The sequence below is a fragment of the Periplaneta americana genome, chromosome 13 (assembly GCF_040183065.1).
Source record: "Periplaneta americana isolate PAMFEO1 chromosome 13, P.americana_PAMFEO1_priV1, whole genome shotgun sequence".
NCBI classification, from domain to species: Eukaryota; Metazoa; Arthropoda; class Insecta; order Blattodea; family Blattidae; genus Periplaneta; species Periplaneta americana.
Genome location: NC_091129.1, coordinates 34,130,000 through 34,149,486, shown reverse-complemented (window position 1 = coordinate 34,149,486; position 19,487 = coordinate 34,130,000). Strand labels below are relative to the sequence as shown.

General features: G+C 34.2%; 1 protein-coding gene across 1 annotated transcript in view; it reads right to left on the bottom strand.

Annotated features, from left to right (window-relative positions):
• Positions 1-4,341: 4,341 nt before the first annotated feature.
• Positions 4,342-19,487, bottom strand: part of br (broad-complex core protein) — a 263,269-nt gene continuing 248,123 nt past the window's right edge. The window contains exon 6 of the mRNA XM_069843017.1: positions 4,342-12,800. Within this exon, the coding sequence (XP_069699118.1) occupies positions 12,553-12,800 (248 nt within the window). The 3' untranslated portion in view covers positions 4,342-12,552. The remainder of the gene's footprint in view (positions 12,801-19,487) is intronic.

The window sequence follows — 19,487 nt, the reverse complement described above, 5'->3', positions numbered from 1 at the left end:
TATTATCTCATAGTGGAACTGTTTTTCATCTGGGTGTGGCTTGTAAATTTTATGATTGTAAATCTAAGACTGAAGCCTCCTTGTGATTGGCATTTTACTTTAGTCAAGGCAAAAGGAATTATTAAGAAAACACAGACAACACCATTTACTGTCCTTGCAAGAGGTGAGGTATTCTACAACAACAATACTGTGAAGTATCAAAGTTTGTGTAAAAGAGGTAAACCGTTGGCTGAAATGAATTGTAACACAGTGAGTGAAAGAATTTCTCTTTCTGTATCTAGAACCAAAGACATAAAAAATCACATGGAGAAACATTTTCGTCTAACATGGGAAGATCTCCCCAGTCATTTCAGTTTTACAAGGCCATAATCTTATCTAGTGTAAGATTTTCCACTGGTCATGAGAGTTCCAGTGCTGTCTCTGATGTCCCTAATGTCTTTGCCATGATTCATGTGAAATACCAGATATTGTAATCTAAGTGAGGGCTAGTTGAGAACTTAAAAAATATCAAGAGTATGTGTAAACAGTGTCTATCATATACTGCTACTACAGCAGACTATTCTCTGTTTATATGCAAGTTTTTAACATTGTGTTTAAGTTTTAAGTGAATTGCGGTTTTAGAGAAAGAAAAATCTTCTGTGAACAGTAGGCTTATTTTTCTAATTTTTATAAAGTTTTTAGTCGGGGTTGTTCTGGTCGGAGACTTGAAAGCACATACATGTCCTACTAACTGGTTGCTAGCCGAGGAGTAGTAAGTTCAGTGGTGGGGTTGCCACCTTATAGCCTCTGAACCGGCTTTGGGAATGGCATTTCCTCCATTCTAGATGGAACGGTTATACCGCCGTGACTTGGTCCTCAGAGTCTCGTTAGTATTAATAGGTTGCACCTCGAGAAGGTGAGGGTGAGAATTGGGTAGGAGAGGTTATAGACATCACATCACTACCCCTTGCAACCACTATAGACAAAAATGGCTTAACCATGTCAATAGGATCGACCGTTCCAGACTCCTGAGACAAATTCTCTGCTATATACCACATGGAAGACGATCTTTGGGATGCCCCCTGAAAAGATGGACAGAAACAGTAACAGGCCACTAGGCCTAATACCTGCAAGGACGATGATGATGATGATGATGATGACGATGATGATGATTATGATGATAAAGTTTTTAGTAATGTTTCAATAGTAATTTTAATACTATAATACAGTTTTTATTATTATTATTATTATTATTATTATTATTATTATTATTATTATTATTAAGAAAAGTCAAATGGTAATGTATAATTCGTGTAATTTAAGGAAATATTAGCCTTTTTTCTTTTAGAATGTTATTTAATGACGCTGTATAACCTATTAGGTTATTTAGCGTCAGTGAAATTGGTTATGACGAGATAAGACCCAGAATTCGCGGTAGATTACCTGACATTCTCCTTACAGTTGGGGAAACCTCGGAAAAAACCCAAACAGATGTAATGAAACTAACGATTTCACTTGCATTTATTGATATTTTAACTGTACTAGTAACGTTGAGCTTATGGTCTAGACAGAGTATGTGAAGATTTCAGTAGTCTAGTCCACAATATTTCAAATTCACGTCCCAATTATTCTGTTTTCCTTAGCAAAGAGTTTTGTCTCATTCCTCATTTAGAGTGTCTGTTGTATTCCATTTAAAGGTTTCACCCCATCTGTAGAACCATAAAATATCTTCCACACCTGTGGAGTAACAGTTAGCGCATCTGGCCGTGAAACCAGGTGTCCCGGGTTCGATTCCCGGTTGGGGCAAGTTACCTGGTTGAGGTTTTTTCTGGGGTTTTCTCTCAACCCAATATGAGCAAATGCTGGGTAACTTTCGGTGTTGGACCCCGGACTCATTTCATCAGTATTATCAGCTTCATCTCACTCAGATGCTAAATAACCTAAGATGTTGATAAAGCGTCGTAAAATAACCTATAAAATAAAAATAAAAAATGAACTATCTTTATTGAGTCTAGACCCTAACAGGAGTCTAACCTCTAGATCAGGGAAAATGACGATTCAAAGGTTACTTTAGGAATGGTGCTAAAGGCAAGCTTCTCCCACTTATCAGCCTGCTGAAATCTATAAAATAGCTCAACACAATGTAACAACGCTTACTTGGATAGAAATTTCAGGCAATAAAAGTTGTACCGGTATTTGTCCATGCTATCACATTAGTTTCTGCATGAACTCAGTACCCACGTCTGTCTGTCTGTCAACTCGAGGGTTACAGACATGACACAGGCAGGGCTGGGCAAAATACTGACATCCAAGTATTTGAAATACAAATACAAAATTCTTTAAAAAATTGTATTTGAAATACAAATACAAAATACTTTTAAAAAATTAACCAAAATACATTTGTATTTCAAATACTCAAAATACATTTGTATTTGAAATACTCGATACAATATATAGGCTAAAGAAATAAGAATATTACTGAAAATCTAAAATATTATATTAACATTAAAAGTATTTTTACCTCGAAATTTTATGTAAACACTGTAACTGAACATTCTTTCTTTTCCCAGTCAGCAATGAAATTATGCTACATATGAATAATTACTGCTCCCTTTAAAAAAAAAAAACAGTTCCTCAAGATGTTTAACAGATAAGGATCCCCTTGCTTGTGAATGAATAAATCCTGCAAAACAGAACAGTCTTCCTATAGGTGCAGAGGTACACAAACTTGTATTATACTTTATAAAAGCTTGTTTCACTGTTGGGTAATTCTCTAGAGTGCACAGGGTTGTCCCTTTGCCATTGAAGATGTGATGGCTCTCTGAAACTGCCTCACCAAATGATAAGAAGAGGACATAGAATATGTGTGTGAAACCAGATGAACAGTTCTCTGTTACACCTGTTTATATCATGTTTGAATTGCAATATTTGAGAGACTGAGTCATGAAGAGAATTCCATCGAGTTGGGCAAGGAAACTTTGATGAATATTTCAAGACATCTGATATTTCTGAGGATTTGGGTCTCCTAGACGCATTCCATAATGCTGACCATTTAGCAAGTGTTGGGTGATCGATCCTTGATGTTGTTGGAGATTTCTTTAAGGCATTAAGGGAATCAATCAGTTGTGGCAAGAAAACTAGCAGATCTGAAATGGATAGGCAAATAAGACAAAAGTTCATTCTTCAAATCCAAATCCAAAACTTGAAGGACAAGAAAAAAAAAAAGTATTTTAAGTATTTGAAATACAAAATACATCAATTTTATGTATTTAAATAAAAAATACAAAATACTTGCGAAAATCCTTACAAATTACAAAATACAAATGTATTTCAAATACTGCCCAGCCCTGGACACAGGTAATCAGCCCAAGCAGGAATTGAACCCACATCTAAGCGCAGCTCTGGATCAACAGGTGTGCTCCTCTGTCGACTGAGCTATGCCGGTGGCTGATTTAGCCTTTTTCAGAAAACTTGTAAATAAAAAACAGTAAAATTGTATAAATTTGCAACAAAACCAGGTAAGTCAAAATTATAAACTAATAAAAAAGTATATAAATTATGAAATAGATTTTAAATGTGAAGAGAAACTAAATGTACAACAATTAACTATGTAACAATAAAGAAACAACTCTTCTGATTATTATCAATTCGTCTCTGGAGGTTTTTGGTTTTTGCTTAATACTGAAAAATTTACCTTCAGTGACTTGGTTGGTTTTGATACTACACATCTCAGATACTTGTAATAAATCAAACAGAATTGTCAACAAGGGATCCAATTCGTAATTCGTTGTGAATTCTTACGAAATACTCTGTCCTTTGTTCCAAGCAATGTGAGTTATTTACAGTACAGTACATTCTAAACAATGGAGTAAAGTTCACAACATCTATGTTATGGCAGCAAGAACCGTGATTATTTTCAGAACTATTCAAAATCGGACACATGTATATATGAACTATTTCCTTCACAATAATATCAGGAATGAGTTCCTAAAATATTACATGATCTTCGTGAATCACTCTGTATTTATCTAGCCTAAGTTTTCAGATGATGATGACGTCAGAATAATTTGGAAATTCCCCTAGGTACCTCACTCCAAAATATTTGTCCATCAAAAATTACATTTAGATTCACTGGAATCTGCATGTACCAGTAAGTTTTCAGTGTGAAAATTGATAATTTAGCTATGCTACACCATAACTATTTATCACAGTATCACTTTTCAAAATCCTGTTCAAAGAAAGTTATGTTTTCCCTATCGTGAAGATGCTTGAAAAGTGATCTTTTAACTCATTCATCATAAGAACAGACTGACATCACAAGGTTCAAAGTGGAGACAAGTATTCTAAAGTGCACATTAAATATGTCCAGGAATCTTGTTTACTGTATCACACACATACACTGTCACTATTACATCCCTTGCCACATCAGTACAAACATTTTTATTGCAATACAAAATTCATCCTTTCTTTAATATAGGCCTCACTTTTGTTGTTTTTTTTTTTCTGTCCCTTATTACAATGGTTAGGAAAATGTAAGTTTCTATGATAATCATGTTAGTGGCGTGACATATTCACAAAGTTTCATGAAAAGAAGCTATTTGGTTGAAAAGTCATTTAAAAGCCATGAATAGTTTTATTATAATCTACAATCACACTACAAAAGGCCACTGTCCTTGATGGTGTGTTGACAATACCTACCGGTACTATTCTGATCTCCTCCATTATGAACAACATAGTTTCCACAGACTTAACTGTGTTTATCCTTTTTATGAAAACTTGTTCCTTAAATTTAAGTACCGCTATACTGATAGTTAAAATTAGTCCTGTGTATTACATCTACACCACTATATGGCTACATGTATCAATATCAGACATATGAACTATGATGTTTTCCACTATTTGATCAAATTTAACAAAAATGGAGCGAGATATGAAGCCACACTAGAAGGTTTCATTATGTAAGAGATAAGTGCAGCCACTTCGAATCGATTCACATGCAAAGCAATTCAATGTAGAACACTTGAAACCTATTTAGTGAAAAAATTAAATATAATACCTTGATGAAAGTATCAGTACTTAAACATGTCAAAAGAAAACAAATGTGTAGGGATCGGATTTTTATGTAATTACATATTATATTCCTTTCAACCTAACCGTACATAAATAGCAAATCTTTGCGAATCTTGTAATTACCATTAATATATTAAAATTTGATACTACATATTTTTACATATTTACCCCACATTAAATATTATGGCTTGATATTACATAAATCTACATATTTAGGGGGTTTATTCATTTTTACTTCTCTAACGGATTTCTGCTGGAGAAGTTTACAATTTGAAATACACAGATTTAAAAACCCTTTTTTCCCCTATCCAAGAAAAGATATTATAATTGTTCTGCACAATCTTAACAAGTCGTTCCCATGCAATTTGCAACCTTACTCACCCTCTTCCTAATCCTTCCTAATGTCAAGTCTGACATGAGCCGCAATAAAGTAGCCGACTTTTGAAAAGAAGCTGAAGGAACACACTTGGAAGATGTTGAAAGATTAAAATAAATAGCTTTTCAGGTTATTGCTCAATCTCTTTACTTTAAATTTAGTAGACCTATACGAAAATGGGATTTTCCGAGCAATTAGAAAGTATGGTTCTCGGCTGGAATAATCCTTCTCTTCTGAATGAGACAGGAATGTCACTTTTCAAACAACAGTTTGTAAATACCAGTACCTATAGTTTGAAGTTTTAGTAGGTACCGGTACTTTGTTTCTTACAAGAAGCAGCTAAAATGCATGTGTCCATCTCCTCTTATTTTCTCCTAATCCAGTAAAGCGAAACAGTGCTTGCAGTACTGTTGTTCATTCATTTCACTCAGTTCTCTAGTTTTAGTACTTACAGTATGAAGTGCGAGTTTAGCTACTACTTTTAACTAACTAAAATGACCCCTGTATCTTCAACCCTAATGACACAAACAAAATCATGGATTGCGATGGACGAAGCTTTCACTACAGATGGAAAAATAGTAATGTGTCAAGTGTGCAGTAAAAAAGTCAGATGCTCTATGAAATCACGACTGGAGAGTCTTACCTATCCTATACCTCCCAGACATTGATATTAAATATTTTCATGATTTTACATATTTTGGTACATATTCAGCTTATTTTTCTTACATAAATATGCACATATTTCACACCTTGATATTACATAAAAATCCGATCTCTACAAATGTGTGTTAAAGTTACTGCAAAATAATACATCATAAATGCAATATGCTAAAATTGTATAAACTAAGATGTTAAGGTATTAAATAAACGAGGAAACTTTTGTTTTAAGAAATCAAACTTCTGTTTTTCTTGAACATATGAGTAAATACCCTACACAGTCATATTAAATAATAATAACAGATACTGCATGAACTGATGTTGGCTCAAGTCAAACTAGGTACTACAAACTCAAAAGGTTTGGCCACAAAATCTGCTGTACATCATTATTAGGGATAAAGTGGTGTATGCCAGTAGTTCACACTTCTTATTCTGTTTCATTACTTATTTCACAAAACTACTGAATAATACTTTTAAATTAACTAGTAGTATTTTCTTTCATAACATTATTATTTTCATCATAACAAATGACCTCTGTAATTGAAAGTCAGTAATGACGCAAGCATTACAAAAAATTATTTCTTTCTTTATGCATAATACTAGATGGTTCAAAATGAATGGAATAATTAGACAATTGAAAACAATGAAATATAAAGGAAACACCACGTTTCAACAATGCATGCTGCAGTTGTCTTCCTGCCTGTAAAATAAAATAGCAACCCAACATCAAAAACCTCACTGTTGTTTATGGCTTGATGAGATGAAATCCATGACTATAGTTCAACATAAGGTTCGTTCCAACAACAGTCAGGAACCATCCGTAACCATCGTGAGCATGTGCAGTATAGAAAAAGTGTTCCAACACATTCTGAACAGTCCTGAACCGGAAACATGTTGTACTGCAGTCGGGCGTTCCAACAAGCTTTTGACACAGGTTCGGAATGGTCAGAAATAGTTCGCGGATTGAGGCATGTACGGAAGAGTACGCGAGACATGCATGCGCATAAGCTCACCAACGTCTCCTGGATACTGAAGAAAGACATGATTGACTGTTCACATCAATGAGGTTAAAGATGAAAAGTGACAGTACAGACAAATAATAAAACTAGAGATTTAGTTTAAATTTTCGCCAAAAAGAAAGGGAATGGAAATTATTTGGGTATTGAAATAGTTAATTACAATTTCAACATGCAGCTTTGATTAAAAGTATAATAAATAACGTGCATACATTAATAATTAAAAAAAGAACTATTTTTAGATGAGAGTCTCCCAGTACACAACACTGAATTAGCGGAATTCTTGCCTTCCATATTTTTTGTCATCTTTTTATAGAAAATGATCGAAATTATATTTTCTGCAATTAGAATTAGCTGCGAAACGATAATAATAAGCATCCCATTCTTAGCAAAGATGATCACAGTTATAGCATCTCTGGATTTAGTACATAACGATCCGCGAAAGTGTTCCAACAGCATCCAGTCCAGTTTCGATCCCATAGCAGATGCTCAATTAGCACATGCGCATAAGATAGTACAGGAACCGTGCATGAACTGATCCATGAACCGCTTGTTGGAACGAACCTATGGTTTCCGACTGTTATTAACAACCCAACCAATAAGAGATTAATCCGACATTGGTATTTTGGTGTTCACTCAACTGTCCGAAGACAGGTCTGAATCTCACAAGTGACACCAAGAAGGCACCACTTATGAAGCAACTAGGCCAGGAGATAATGTGGTAGGGTGGCGAGTTCCTTTCCCCCTTCATTGCATACATCAGCCACTAGTTACATATTACACTAGTCAGACTTCAGATGCATACAAACAATTGTTCTTCCTCTGACACATATCGTCAAGTGAGATGTTCTGTCTGATAATAGATGTACATATCAGCCAGAACCTCAATCAGAGGGACATTGGTATAATTACTTTTAAACAAAGGCCACATCCGTAAGAGTGGAAATCGGTCGGCCATCTATTACTGATGTGGAGTGAGTTAGAGAATCATTTGTCCCAAGTTCTCACAAGTCAACTCGAAGCATCAGTAGGAATTTCAAATAGAACAGCATAAGTAAGAGACTGCATTTTAAGCCTTACAATTTAAGCAATAACTATTTGAAGTTGATAAAATGGAAACAGTGGCCTTCTCTAGGAAACTTGTCTACACTTATGGCAAGAGACGAGACTTTAGAATTTGTTTCTTGTGTTTAGCAATGAGATATATTTTCAACTTTGTGTAAATGTAAACAAACAAAATTTGAGGATCTGGAAAAGCGAGAAACCTTACGCTAATGTGAAATTCGTGAGCAATTGATCAAATGTGAATGTTTTTATGCTGTTTCAAAGAGCAAAATTTATGGCCCCTTTTTCTTTTTTGGAGAGAAACATTACTGGCATGATTTATCTGGACATATTGAAGAACTAGTTGTGGCTCAGGTGAAGCAGGACTTTCCTGGATGAGAAAAGAGCATTGCCATATTTTCGCTTAGAAACGAGATAAGGAGCACCAGGAAATTGAATAGGCCAAGGTGGTTTGATACTTAGTCAATAAGTTCATCAGATACGACATTTCTTGTCGTTCTTTGGGGGTTTTCTAAGGACAATATGTACACTTCACCAATGCCACAATCTCTGGGAGAGCTTCAATATCGAATTTTAAAGGCAGCTAGCTGTCTGAATCAGTGCACAGATGTTATATCATACGTCATACATCGGAGGAATCTGAGTACTGCTTGGATGTTTGCAACTCAGGGAACACACATAGAACACTTACGAAGTGATTCTGCACATGAGCTATTCCATCTCAAATCGACCGAAATATAGAGAAAATTGACCTTACAATTTCTAAATACAATAAAACTTTTATTGTACGTAGAGAACTGTGATGCAATGCTTTGTGCAAAGTTTGAGGCATCAGAAGTTAATAGTGTTTAAATTAAAAATATTTAAATTTATCGTATTTTCATAAAATGTGCAACTTTAAACTGTTGTAGCTCCGAAACCCTTTCACCCAATGATCAAATCATGGTTTATTTTGATGCTGAGAAATTAAAGTTTATATTGACATATAAACAAATTTTCTTACTTTTTATGGAAATGGAGAAATTTAGATTTTTCCTCATTAAGACACCTTTGCCATGGAAAAAATATTTTAAAAATATATAGGCCTAGTTAGATTCCGCATTGAAAGTACAAATAAAACACATATTTTTTACTGATGGCACGTTGATAAGAAAGTATTGAAAATATCAAATAAAGAAAATAAATAGTATGCGCGTGAACTAACCAGCTGACTGTGAGGTGGGAGCTAGCCAAGGTAAGCAAGGCCAGGAGACATAAACACGTGATGTGTCGTCTAGCAGTAATGACTGTGCTAGCTTTATCACAGGTTTTCATAAACACAGGAGTATAATGATGCCCAAAGCTCGCTTATCTTCAGTTCTCAGCCTGTGTGTGCGGTACTGCGCTGTTCAAGTCTAGGCATGTGAAAATAATCTATTTAATACCCTCGAAACTTATTGCCATACCACTAAGCAAACAGTGCCGAATTCCTCTTAATAATGCAAGGTTTTTTCTCAATATTTTTTTTACATTTTTACAAATAGCCAAAAAGCATAAAAGCAAGTAAAATCAAATTATCTGTCTCTCTGTGTAAAATAAAAATAAGAATTACTTCTTAACATAACCTACCAAATGTCAGCTTCAAAATAAGCTCTCGTTCAATGTTCTGCAGTAAATGGTTCCAGAGTTCTGAGCGCTGAAAGAGGCTTGTTTTTATAAAATACGCTAAATTTGTCGCTCAATAATACGAAAACCGTTTGACTTTCGATAGTATATTTTTGAAAATGCACTGTCCTCAGCACCTTGTATAAATAGGGAAAAAATTAGAGTATAAAAAAAAGCGAGTTTTTTTACTGATCGATTTCATATGGAATAGCCCATATGTACAATACTGCTTCACAGCTCTAACTTACATATTATATAATTAAATAAAATTTGTAGTCATCCCATTCATTTCGGACCACTCTGTACATGGCTTATATTCTAAACATTATCACTGATCTTCGCTAAAATAGCATGAAAAGAGAAATAAAAATTAACTTTAACATAGGCTAAATATATTTTTATCAAACTTTCACGCAACTTACATACTAACTAAGTTTTTATAAACAAAACTGTAAAAGGATAGTATATTAAAACTTCTTATACGTATCTAATTTAGAAGAGACACTATTTCGATCGCATTGTCAATTGGTCTACATATCCATATCTAACTGGTCTACAATTAATAGGTTTTTAGAAGGGAGGAAAACCGGAACCCACTATTGTTCAGTCTACCAATATGTTGCAATCAGTTACAACTGAAAATGAAAATTCCCTGTTTGTATTTCATTCCTTTATAAGTATATTCAACTGAAGACTTCAGAAAATATGTCTTTGTTGACTCAATTTTTATACAAATGGCTGCTAATATTATAGCCAAAATTTTACAAATATATGTCACAATTGGAACTATATAATTTTGTGTATTTTATTTCATAATCTTTATATTTTAGTCTACTTCTCAATATATCTGTGATAATGACAAATTTATTCACTAATTTATTTAGTTTGTGATGAATTCCGCCTTTTTGGTGTGAGATATGGCCATCGAAGCAACTAAATTCGAAAACTTCCTGGAAACTCCCTCTATTATTCTACTGAAAATTATAATTTGTAATCTACAACTGAAGAGCGTGATCCCAAACTGCGTTCAGTCCATTTTTATGAAAGAACTGGCTAGACTTTTTATCCACTGGTCTACAGACTGAGCGAGTTTTCAAGTGACATGCACAATATCACAAACTGTTAGGTAATGATTGGCGTTGTTTAGGAAGAAAAGAAACTTAAAATATGACAGAGGTCTCAAACATAATCACATATATGTAAAAATCATAAAATTAGTCTGAACGAGTTTTGGCATCACACTCTTCAATTGTTTTTACAAACATCATAACTTCTGTTTAATATTTTTCTATCAATAACTTGTGTATTGGTTTAGCTGAGACAACCTTAACAACCTGTGAATGCTCATAAATTTATAAGTTATTTAAAGTACAGTAGAGCATCAATTATCGGAATACCGATCAACCGAAACATTGGTTAACTGAAAGTGTTCCAGTCGGAAAATTCAAATTTGCGCGAGATTTGGCGGCAAAAAAACCAGTCACCTCTGAAGGAAAAAAACAATTGGACTTCTTTTTCTAAACTGTATATATATATATATATATATATATATTTTTTTTTCTAAATTATAGACATCAGCTCAAAGAATTTGAGTGACCACAAGGGTCCTGAATACAATAAACATGTACAATATAATGTGATGTGATACATTAAAGAAAAAAGAAAGTTAATTGTTGAAGGCAAATATAAGTGGATTAATTGAAATGATGATGATGATGATGATGATGATGATGAAGATGATGATGATGTAATATTTGAAGGGAATCCTTGATAATGTTTATAAGGACAGACATTATATAATCAAAAGGAATGTGAAGTTCCTTAAGATAATTCCATGTGAATTTTGTAATAGAACCTCTACTGCCAAACACAAACCAATGACAGACCATTGTTTAAGAGGGACGTTGTACTTTTGAGAAAGATGAGGCAGACAAGGTTCATATATAGATTTCTTCTGGATAGTAGGGTCAAGAACAAGAGCCTGTTTTAAGTGTCTGTTAATAGCAATAATGTCTGCCCGTCTAAAAGAACCATCTGATGATACACAATGTACTGTACTTCCTCATGAATCTCCCAATTTAGAGTTTTTAACGATATCGCCAAAGCATGTCGTACACGATAATGTCTAGCATTGATCAGCAGCTCGCCTTTAGGGCATTGTCCAAGTGTTTCAAGTTCGCTACAGTCTGGATGACAGCAGCGGGTTGTGCTTAGAGTTCTGCCCCGTATTGCGCAAACTGCCGAAATATTGCCATTTTGAACTTGTCAACTAGGCTAGTCAGTTCTCTGTGTTATTTGTAAGACATGTGATACAAAATATATACTGTATGTACAGTTTTGTGTTTAATATCAGTGTTTCTTTGCTTCATATTGCTTCTATGACACGGGTACAATTTGTTTTCGGAAATGATCGGTTATCCGAAAAATCAGTTATCTGAACACCCCTTGTCCCCAATTGTTTCGCATATCGATGCTCTACTGTACAAACATAGTCATAAGTTTTTTTTAAAATATATGTAACTGCAATTCCTCGATAACTTCGCCATCATGAAAATATAATAAAACAAGATATTATACGAAATAATCTTTGCCTGATTCATACTAACAGTTTTCTTTGTAATACTTCTATATCAATTTTAATGTTTATTTACAAACATGACATGTTTCATTCAAAGTTTCTACTGCTTTATAAAAATACCTTTGTGAACTACTGACACAAACAGTGAATACTGACGACCTGCACATTCACTGCCATGTAGTCACACGATTGGTCTTATGATAGGTGTAACGGTGTTTATTAAGGCTGTTCTGCGTGCTGTAGCTCCTTGCACACAACTGACACCTGAAGACACCTACAGGAACACTGTGCTTGTCACTGATATGTCTGCGGAGACTTCCTCGGGAACTTAAGATCTTTCCACACTGCAGACAAGACAGTCCATGCTGAACAGATGAATTCTCTATGTTCGGATACACCATATTCTCATGAATCACTGTAAACAGGACGAAACAATTACAATTAGAAATGGATTTCTCACAAAATACTGGAATATTTTAGGGTGTGAAATGAATGAGCACTAGGGTTGCCATTCCTGGTACTTCATGAATACATTTTGTATGCTAGTACTTTTTATTGAAATCTAGTACAGTAAAACTCTTAAACAAAATCCGGCTTATCCGAAACGACGTAAAAAAACAGCCAATGTTTTGTTTATCCCTGCAATATTTTGTTCATCCCCTATAACATGGCTACATGGCTACAAGTGTCAATGTCCTCTCAGCAATGCTACATCTGTTTTCCACCTCCATCCCTCAAATACTTGTTTTGTATAGTAACCGGGCGCGGCCAGTCCCATTAAGTGAGATGTTCTTTTTGCCCCCCATCCTCCCACCTACCCGGTATTACAGGATTATGGTCTATGCATTCGAGGTAAGTTTCCAATGTCTCATTCATTTTACCTGTGTTGCAGTTATCACGTTATCGGTATGTCTTATTTTTTAGTTACGCGAGTGCGATGTCAAGTAAAAGAAAACATGTTGTTGTATTAATAAAGGATAAGTTGGAAGCCGTGAGATGTGTGGAAAGTGGCACAATCTTTGCGAAATGTTGTTTCCGATTATGGAGTAGGAGTATCAACCATCTCTGATTGGATTAAATGCAAATCCAAACTTTTAAAACATTCCCGCAAAATACCGAAATAATAATAATAATAGTAATAATAATAATAATAATAATAATAATAATAATGGTTTATTTAACCTGGCAGAGTTAAGGCCATACAGCCTTCTCTAACACTCAACCAGGAGTAAAACTGCGATACAAAAAACACTACAAATTTACAAAGAAAAGTACACTACAATTTTACACACAAGACTGAAGTAGATAATCATAATATAATGTAAACAACAAATCAGTAGAAATCAGACTTAATATATAACATATAGAAAGAAAAAAAAATGCATAATAAAATGTGAATAGTAGGTCAAAATAAATGTGATATACAAAGTATAAATAAGACAATAGTAATAAAGGCACAGGTATCCCCGTAACATGCCATGAAGGCACTTGGGGGGCATGGAGGTAGAGCCCCATGCTTTCCATGATCTCGGCACTAGAATGAGGTGGTGTGGTTGGCACCATGCTCTGACCGCCTTTTACCCCCGGGAAAGACCGTGTACTCAATTTTATAGGAGGCTGAGTGAACCTCGGGGCCGTTCTGAAAGTTTGGCAACGAGAAAAAATCCAGTCACCACCTGGGATCGAACCCCGGACCTTCCAGTCCGTAGCCAGCTGCTCTACCAACTGAGCTACCCGGCCACAAGACAATCTTACTAACAGAAATATTTCTCATCGACTATCCAAAAAATCATGTTATCCGAAATGACTCCACCACCTTTATTTCGGATAAACAGGGTTCTACTGTACCTTTCTGGACACACCAGAAATAATTAAGTTATTAATGAAATTTTGTAAGTCTGTCCTTCAAATTAAAAATTACGTAGGCGAATGCATGTTCCCAATTTTAACAAAATTTGTGAAGACAGTGCTGTCTCTCCCATATTCTTCTGCAGCATCAGAGCGTGATTTCTGTTGTTACGATGGTATAAAAAAAATTGAGGAACAAACTGCAAACTGACATGATGAACTTCTCCTCCTAACAAAGGAAAAGCTGAAACTTACATCTGCCCATAATTTCCATATTTCCAAAGAACATATTCACTTGGCAAAATCATTCAAGTATTAATTGAATACAGTTTCGAATTTAAATATTGGCTACTTACAAATTACAATCAAGTTCGAAGTAATAAATTTTCTTAATATTCTTAAAATTGAATCATCTAATTCATAACTCAGCAAAAGTGAATATTGTGAAATGACTATAGTACAGTGCACGATGAAATGTGATATACTCAATACCAAGAATATTTTTACTGCTATAGTTGGCTTTTTAATCTTGATGGTTTCAAAGAGTTATAAATGATATGTGTGATTAAATTACAATCTTTAATCTATGGTGTACTCAGCTTAACTCTGAGATTCTATACTCTCAGGCTCAAATACTTCCCAATGTGGATGATCAACTTCTAAATATTGATTATATTACAATAGAATTCCTCTTAACCGGTATCAAAGGGACCAGGCTAGTTCTGGATACAAGATTTTGCCAAATAATTGAATAAATTAAAAAAATATATAGCTGCACGTATTTTATGTCAACTGTTGAAGCTTATTTCTCAATCACTTGATTATAACTAAATAACATAAAAACTGATGGATTTTCTTTATTAAAACACATCACACAACAGATAATATACTAATTTTAGATTCGAATATTCACTGAACATGAAAGTTCGTACAAATTTTCTAATGTGGCAACACTGATGGCCCAGGCTCTGGTAACACAGCAGATTTAATTTTTTTTTTTTTTTTTTTTTTTTTTTTTTTTTTTTTTTTTTTTTTGGCCCAGACAAAAATAGACCTACTGTTGTTTGGTATTGCCAGTTATGAGGGATTTTACTGCACTGGTATTAAGCATTACGAAATTCACATATGCATAATTATTTATCTGGACTTTCCATGTAATTTTGTATAAAAATGATGCCTTATGAACACAAATCGTCATATAGCTACTGTCAGAGAAAAATTAATCTAGTATGTTTTTTATGATATAGTAGCCTACCTTTTACCTCTGACTGAAAGTGAAAGTTGTGTCAAAATAGTTTAAATTGAACTGCTGGATCTTTATTATACAAAATTTTAGTGCTAAATTTTTCTCTACAAAAGTACTATGTTGTAGTTTAATCAACAGCTGTCCAAAGACAAGTTTGAACCCCATAAGTGATAGTAATAACGCATTACTCATGAAACAACTAAGCCAGGAGATAATGGAGTTAGTTAGGGTGGCCAGTTCCTTTCCCCCTCCATTGCATACATTGCTTAATAATGCAGACTTCTGATGTATACAAACAATTTGTTCTTCTTCTGACTTATTGTCAAGTGAGATGTACTGTCCCCTGATAATAGATTTGACACAACTTTCTGTTGGAACCAAAGTTTGTGGGTTCAAACTTGGTCAAGTGTGAAAGATTTTAAAGGTTAATAAAGTTCTTAGCACGGCTTTCTCTGAGAGGAAGTAAGGTCCTGTGGTACTGAATCGTAAATTTGTACATTATGTCACATAAAAGAAAGCTTTTCCTGATACAGGGCTCCAAGCAAAATTTGTTGGCCATTTGAATTTCGATGCTGAATAACCTTAGTTATTGAAAAAATTGTTAAATAAAATATTACTGCAATAAAACTCCAATTATCCGGACTAATTGGGGATTGACATGATCTATCTGGATATACAGAAATCCAGATGATCAGGTCAAAAGTGAAAATCATTCCACCATGTTATTGTGAAAATGCAGTACCGGTATTGCATGTATTAAAAAGAACAAAAGTCATATATAATATTTAAACACAAAACGTATTTGAACAATTTCAAGGGAAAAATTATTCCAAGGCCTCGTATCGATCCCGGGAGCTTTGGCTGAATGCACCAATGCTCTACCGACTGAGCTACCCAGAACCCTTGCTGAATACAACAACGCTCTACTGAATGAGCTACCCAAAAGCTATGAATGCACCAAAGTTTCTGGGTAGCTCAGTTGGTCGAGCATTGGTGCATTCAGCAAAAGGTCCCAGGATCGATACCCGGCCCCGAACAATTTTTCCCTTAAAATTATTCAAGTCTGCTTCACAGACTGAAAGCTACATCTGCACAAAACATATTGTTTAAAGAACTAAAGTTACAAATATTTTAACATAAAACGTATTTTTTAAAGTATTATACATAGAATGAAACTGTTCTGTGTGGGAGTGAATACGTTCTGAAACATATAGAACAGATTCTTGGATAACGAGAAGTATTTTCTATCACACAATATATGGTTTCAAAATTTCCTGAAAATCAATCCGGATAATTAGTGATTTGGTTTTCGAATAATTGGAGTTCTATAATCTTTTCGCTGTAGGAAAAATCCTAATGTAAACAATAGCACGTGACTGAAGTGAGGCTTCACTGGCCGCTGTTTGGCGCCATAGATTCTCAGTACGTGTTCCCGCCTACTGTTGTACATTCTGTTTCATGTTAAACATTTCCCATTACTCATTAAATAGGCCTAACCTCACTACTATGTATTCGTTTGCTTACTTTATAATTACTGCAATTAAATTATCACATAACTTATTATATACCTTTAAGACTATTTGTTTTTCCGCTTTTGAGAGGGTTTCTAATCTTATGACTAATAAACACACACACCGAGCACACAGAAGCCATACTTCAGTCCACGTGCTTACGTGAACAACTACGAGCTCAAGTGACGCCAGCTTGTTACAAGAACAGACTACATCGGTGTTACTGTTGGTATTCATCTGCGTTCATAGTACATAACAAAATATAAAAGCAGTTTTTTACATAGCGTTTGACATACGAGTGAAGTTATATGTTTCATCGTATTTAACAACTAGAATTAAATTTTTTATTCTCAAATAATACAAGATTATGGTTTCCAAATACGAACTATATTTTCCTGCATCATGTGAGTGTTTCGACTGGTAGCCAGTCACGGGTATGACAGCAACGTGCTTATGTTTACATTAGGATTTTTCTTACAGCGAAAACAGTATACTGCACCACTACAAAACTCCACTTGGAAAACATGAAAGAAAGGGTTGTCAATGCATTTTGCTGAAGATGAGAACAATAGTTTCGGAAAAAGTGTCGAAAGAACTTTCTTCCTATAATTTATGAGTATCCCTCATGAATTCTGACATGCTGTAAATGAAGAATAATTGTCTAATAAAAAAATATATTGCATATTCTTTTAGAGAGAATAATATAGTAAGAAGGACAAGTGTGGGCTTAAAAAAACAGATACCATAGATTATCATTTATTGACGGAAATCTACCATATTACCTGACGGATCACTTGAAAATGCATTATTAAAATTATTTTAGTACAAACATAATATGTTTGTCCAGTGGCGGTGCATCAATAAGAACACAAGAGCACGTGAACACCTTGTTTCCATTAATACACGACTAGTTTTATAATTTCATACCGTATTGACATAGTGGGGACGTATACTATCAGAAACGAGTATTTTAAACTTCCCGCATCTTGCATAAACTTCTTATGTAAATTTGGCAACATATGTTCATGTACAAGCCATGCTCTTTTCAAGGTTACAGGAATTACACGCATGCGCGGGAGAAAATTGTCTTTCACTGGCCGCTTATGACTCGTCAAGAGCACAAAGCATTAAGTGAACAGTGAATCTATCCTACAGATGTCAGATGCATCTATGCCTGTTGTTCACCTGCTATATATCTCGAGGAGGAAATTTAATAGTCTGTATTTTAGCCTGTAGGTGTCAGCATTTCTCACTGTCAGAATGTTTACTTTATGTGGGTGTGTGTACAGTGCTGTTACAGTGTAGTTTGTGAATTACTATTAGTGTTAGCATAATAGCATAGTTTCGCTTTCAAACACGTGCCATAGATAAATTTATAATATAATTAATATATAAAATATATATTTATCCATGCACGTGCTGACTGAATGTGATAGTGGTACAAATTTAAGTATCTGTATGGTGGTGTATATTATTTAAGAATAATATTTACTGGCATGTATTCATAGTAATCAATCTATATGAATGGGATTACAGTACTGGAATAGGCTATGGTGTATCAGTGTGTTGTGAATCAAAATATATTACTGAACACACGCTTTTGTAAATAAAGGCACTGGGGTATGTATTAATTTTTAACAAATGTAAACAATGAACTCTGCTCAAGCAATTTTGAACAGTAAAGAACTGGGTAAACTGACTTACCAGGAAAAATTGGAAATAAAGGACTGGGTTTCATCATCATTATTATTATTATTATTATTATTATTATTATTATATGTTTTGAATTTATATACGGTTTTTTCAATACTTAAACATTGGAACCATGACATTTCATATTAGGCTAACGTACAAATTCAAATTCTCTTCGGTTTTGGAACACAAAATTGTGAACACACGTAATATTTTATCACGAGCCGCCACTGTGTTTGTTAATTGAAACAGACAGAAACTATACAGCTAAACAATATGACTAACCTTAATGAAAGCAAAATTATTTTATTTTGTTGTAGTACAAACTGGAATTGTGCATGCTTCACACGAGATAGAGGATTAAAAACTCGTAGGATTAAAATAGCAACATACATGGTTATGATGCATATCATGACAACAGCACTGAACTATACTTCAATGGTCTCACTTAGATATCAAAAACGTGGAAATTTCCATACTGTTATAGAGTTACTGGACTAGGGAAATGAATGATTTTTTTGAGGAAGGAATTTTTTGGAAAGGATAAGTTTTTCTAGGTTTAATTACGGTAAAACTGAATGTAAGATAAATGCAAATTTTTCTTTAATTTTATTATTACACCAACTATCATAGAACAATACAATATCTCTAAAGTGAAAGCGCTTAGCGCTGAAAAAGTATGATATGCCTATCTTTATCATCATAGATTTTATATAAAAACAAAATACTTAAACTGAACAATGGCTATTTCATGTGTATTATTATAAAAAGAAGCATAAGTACCGGTATTTGAATGAGGTTACCT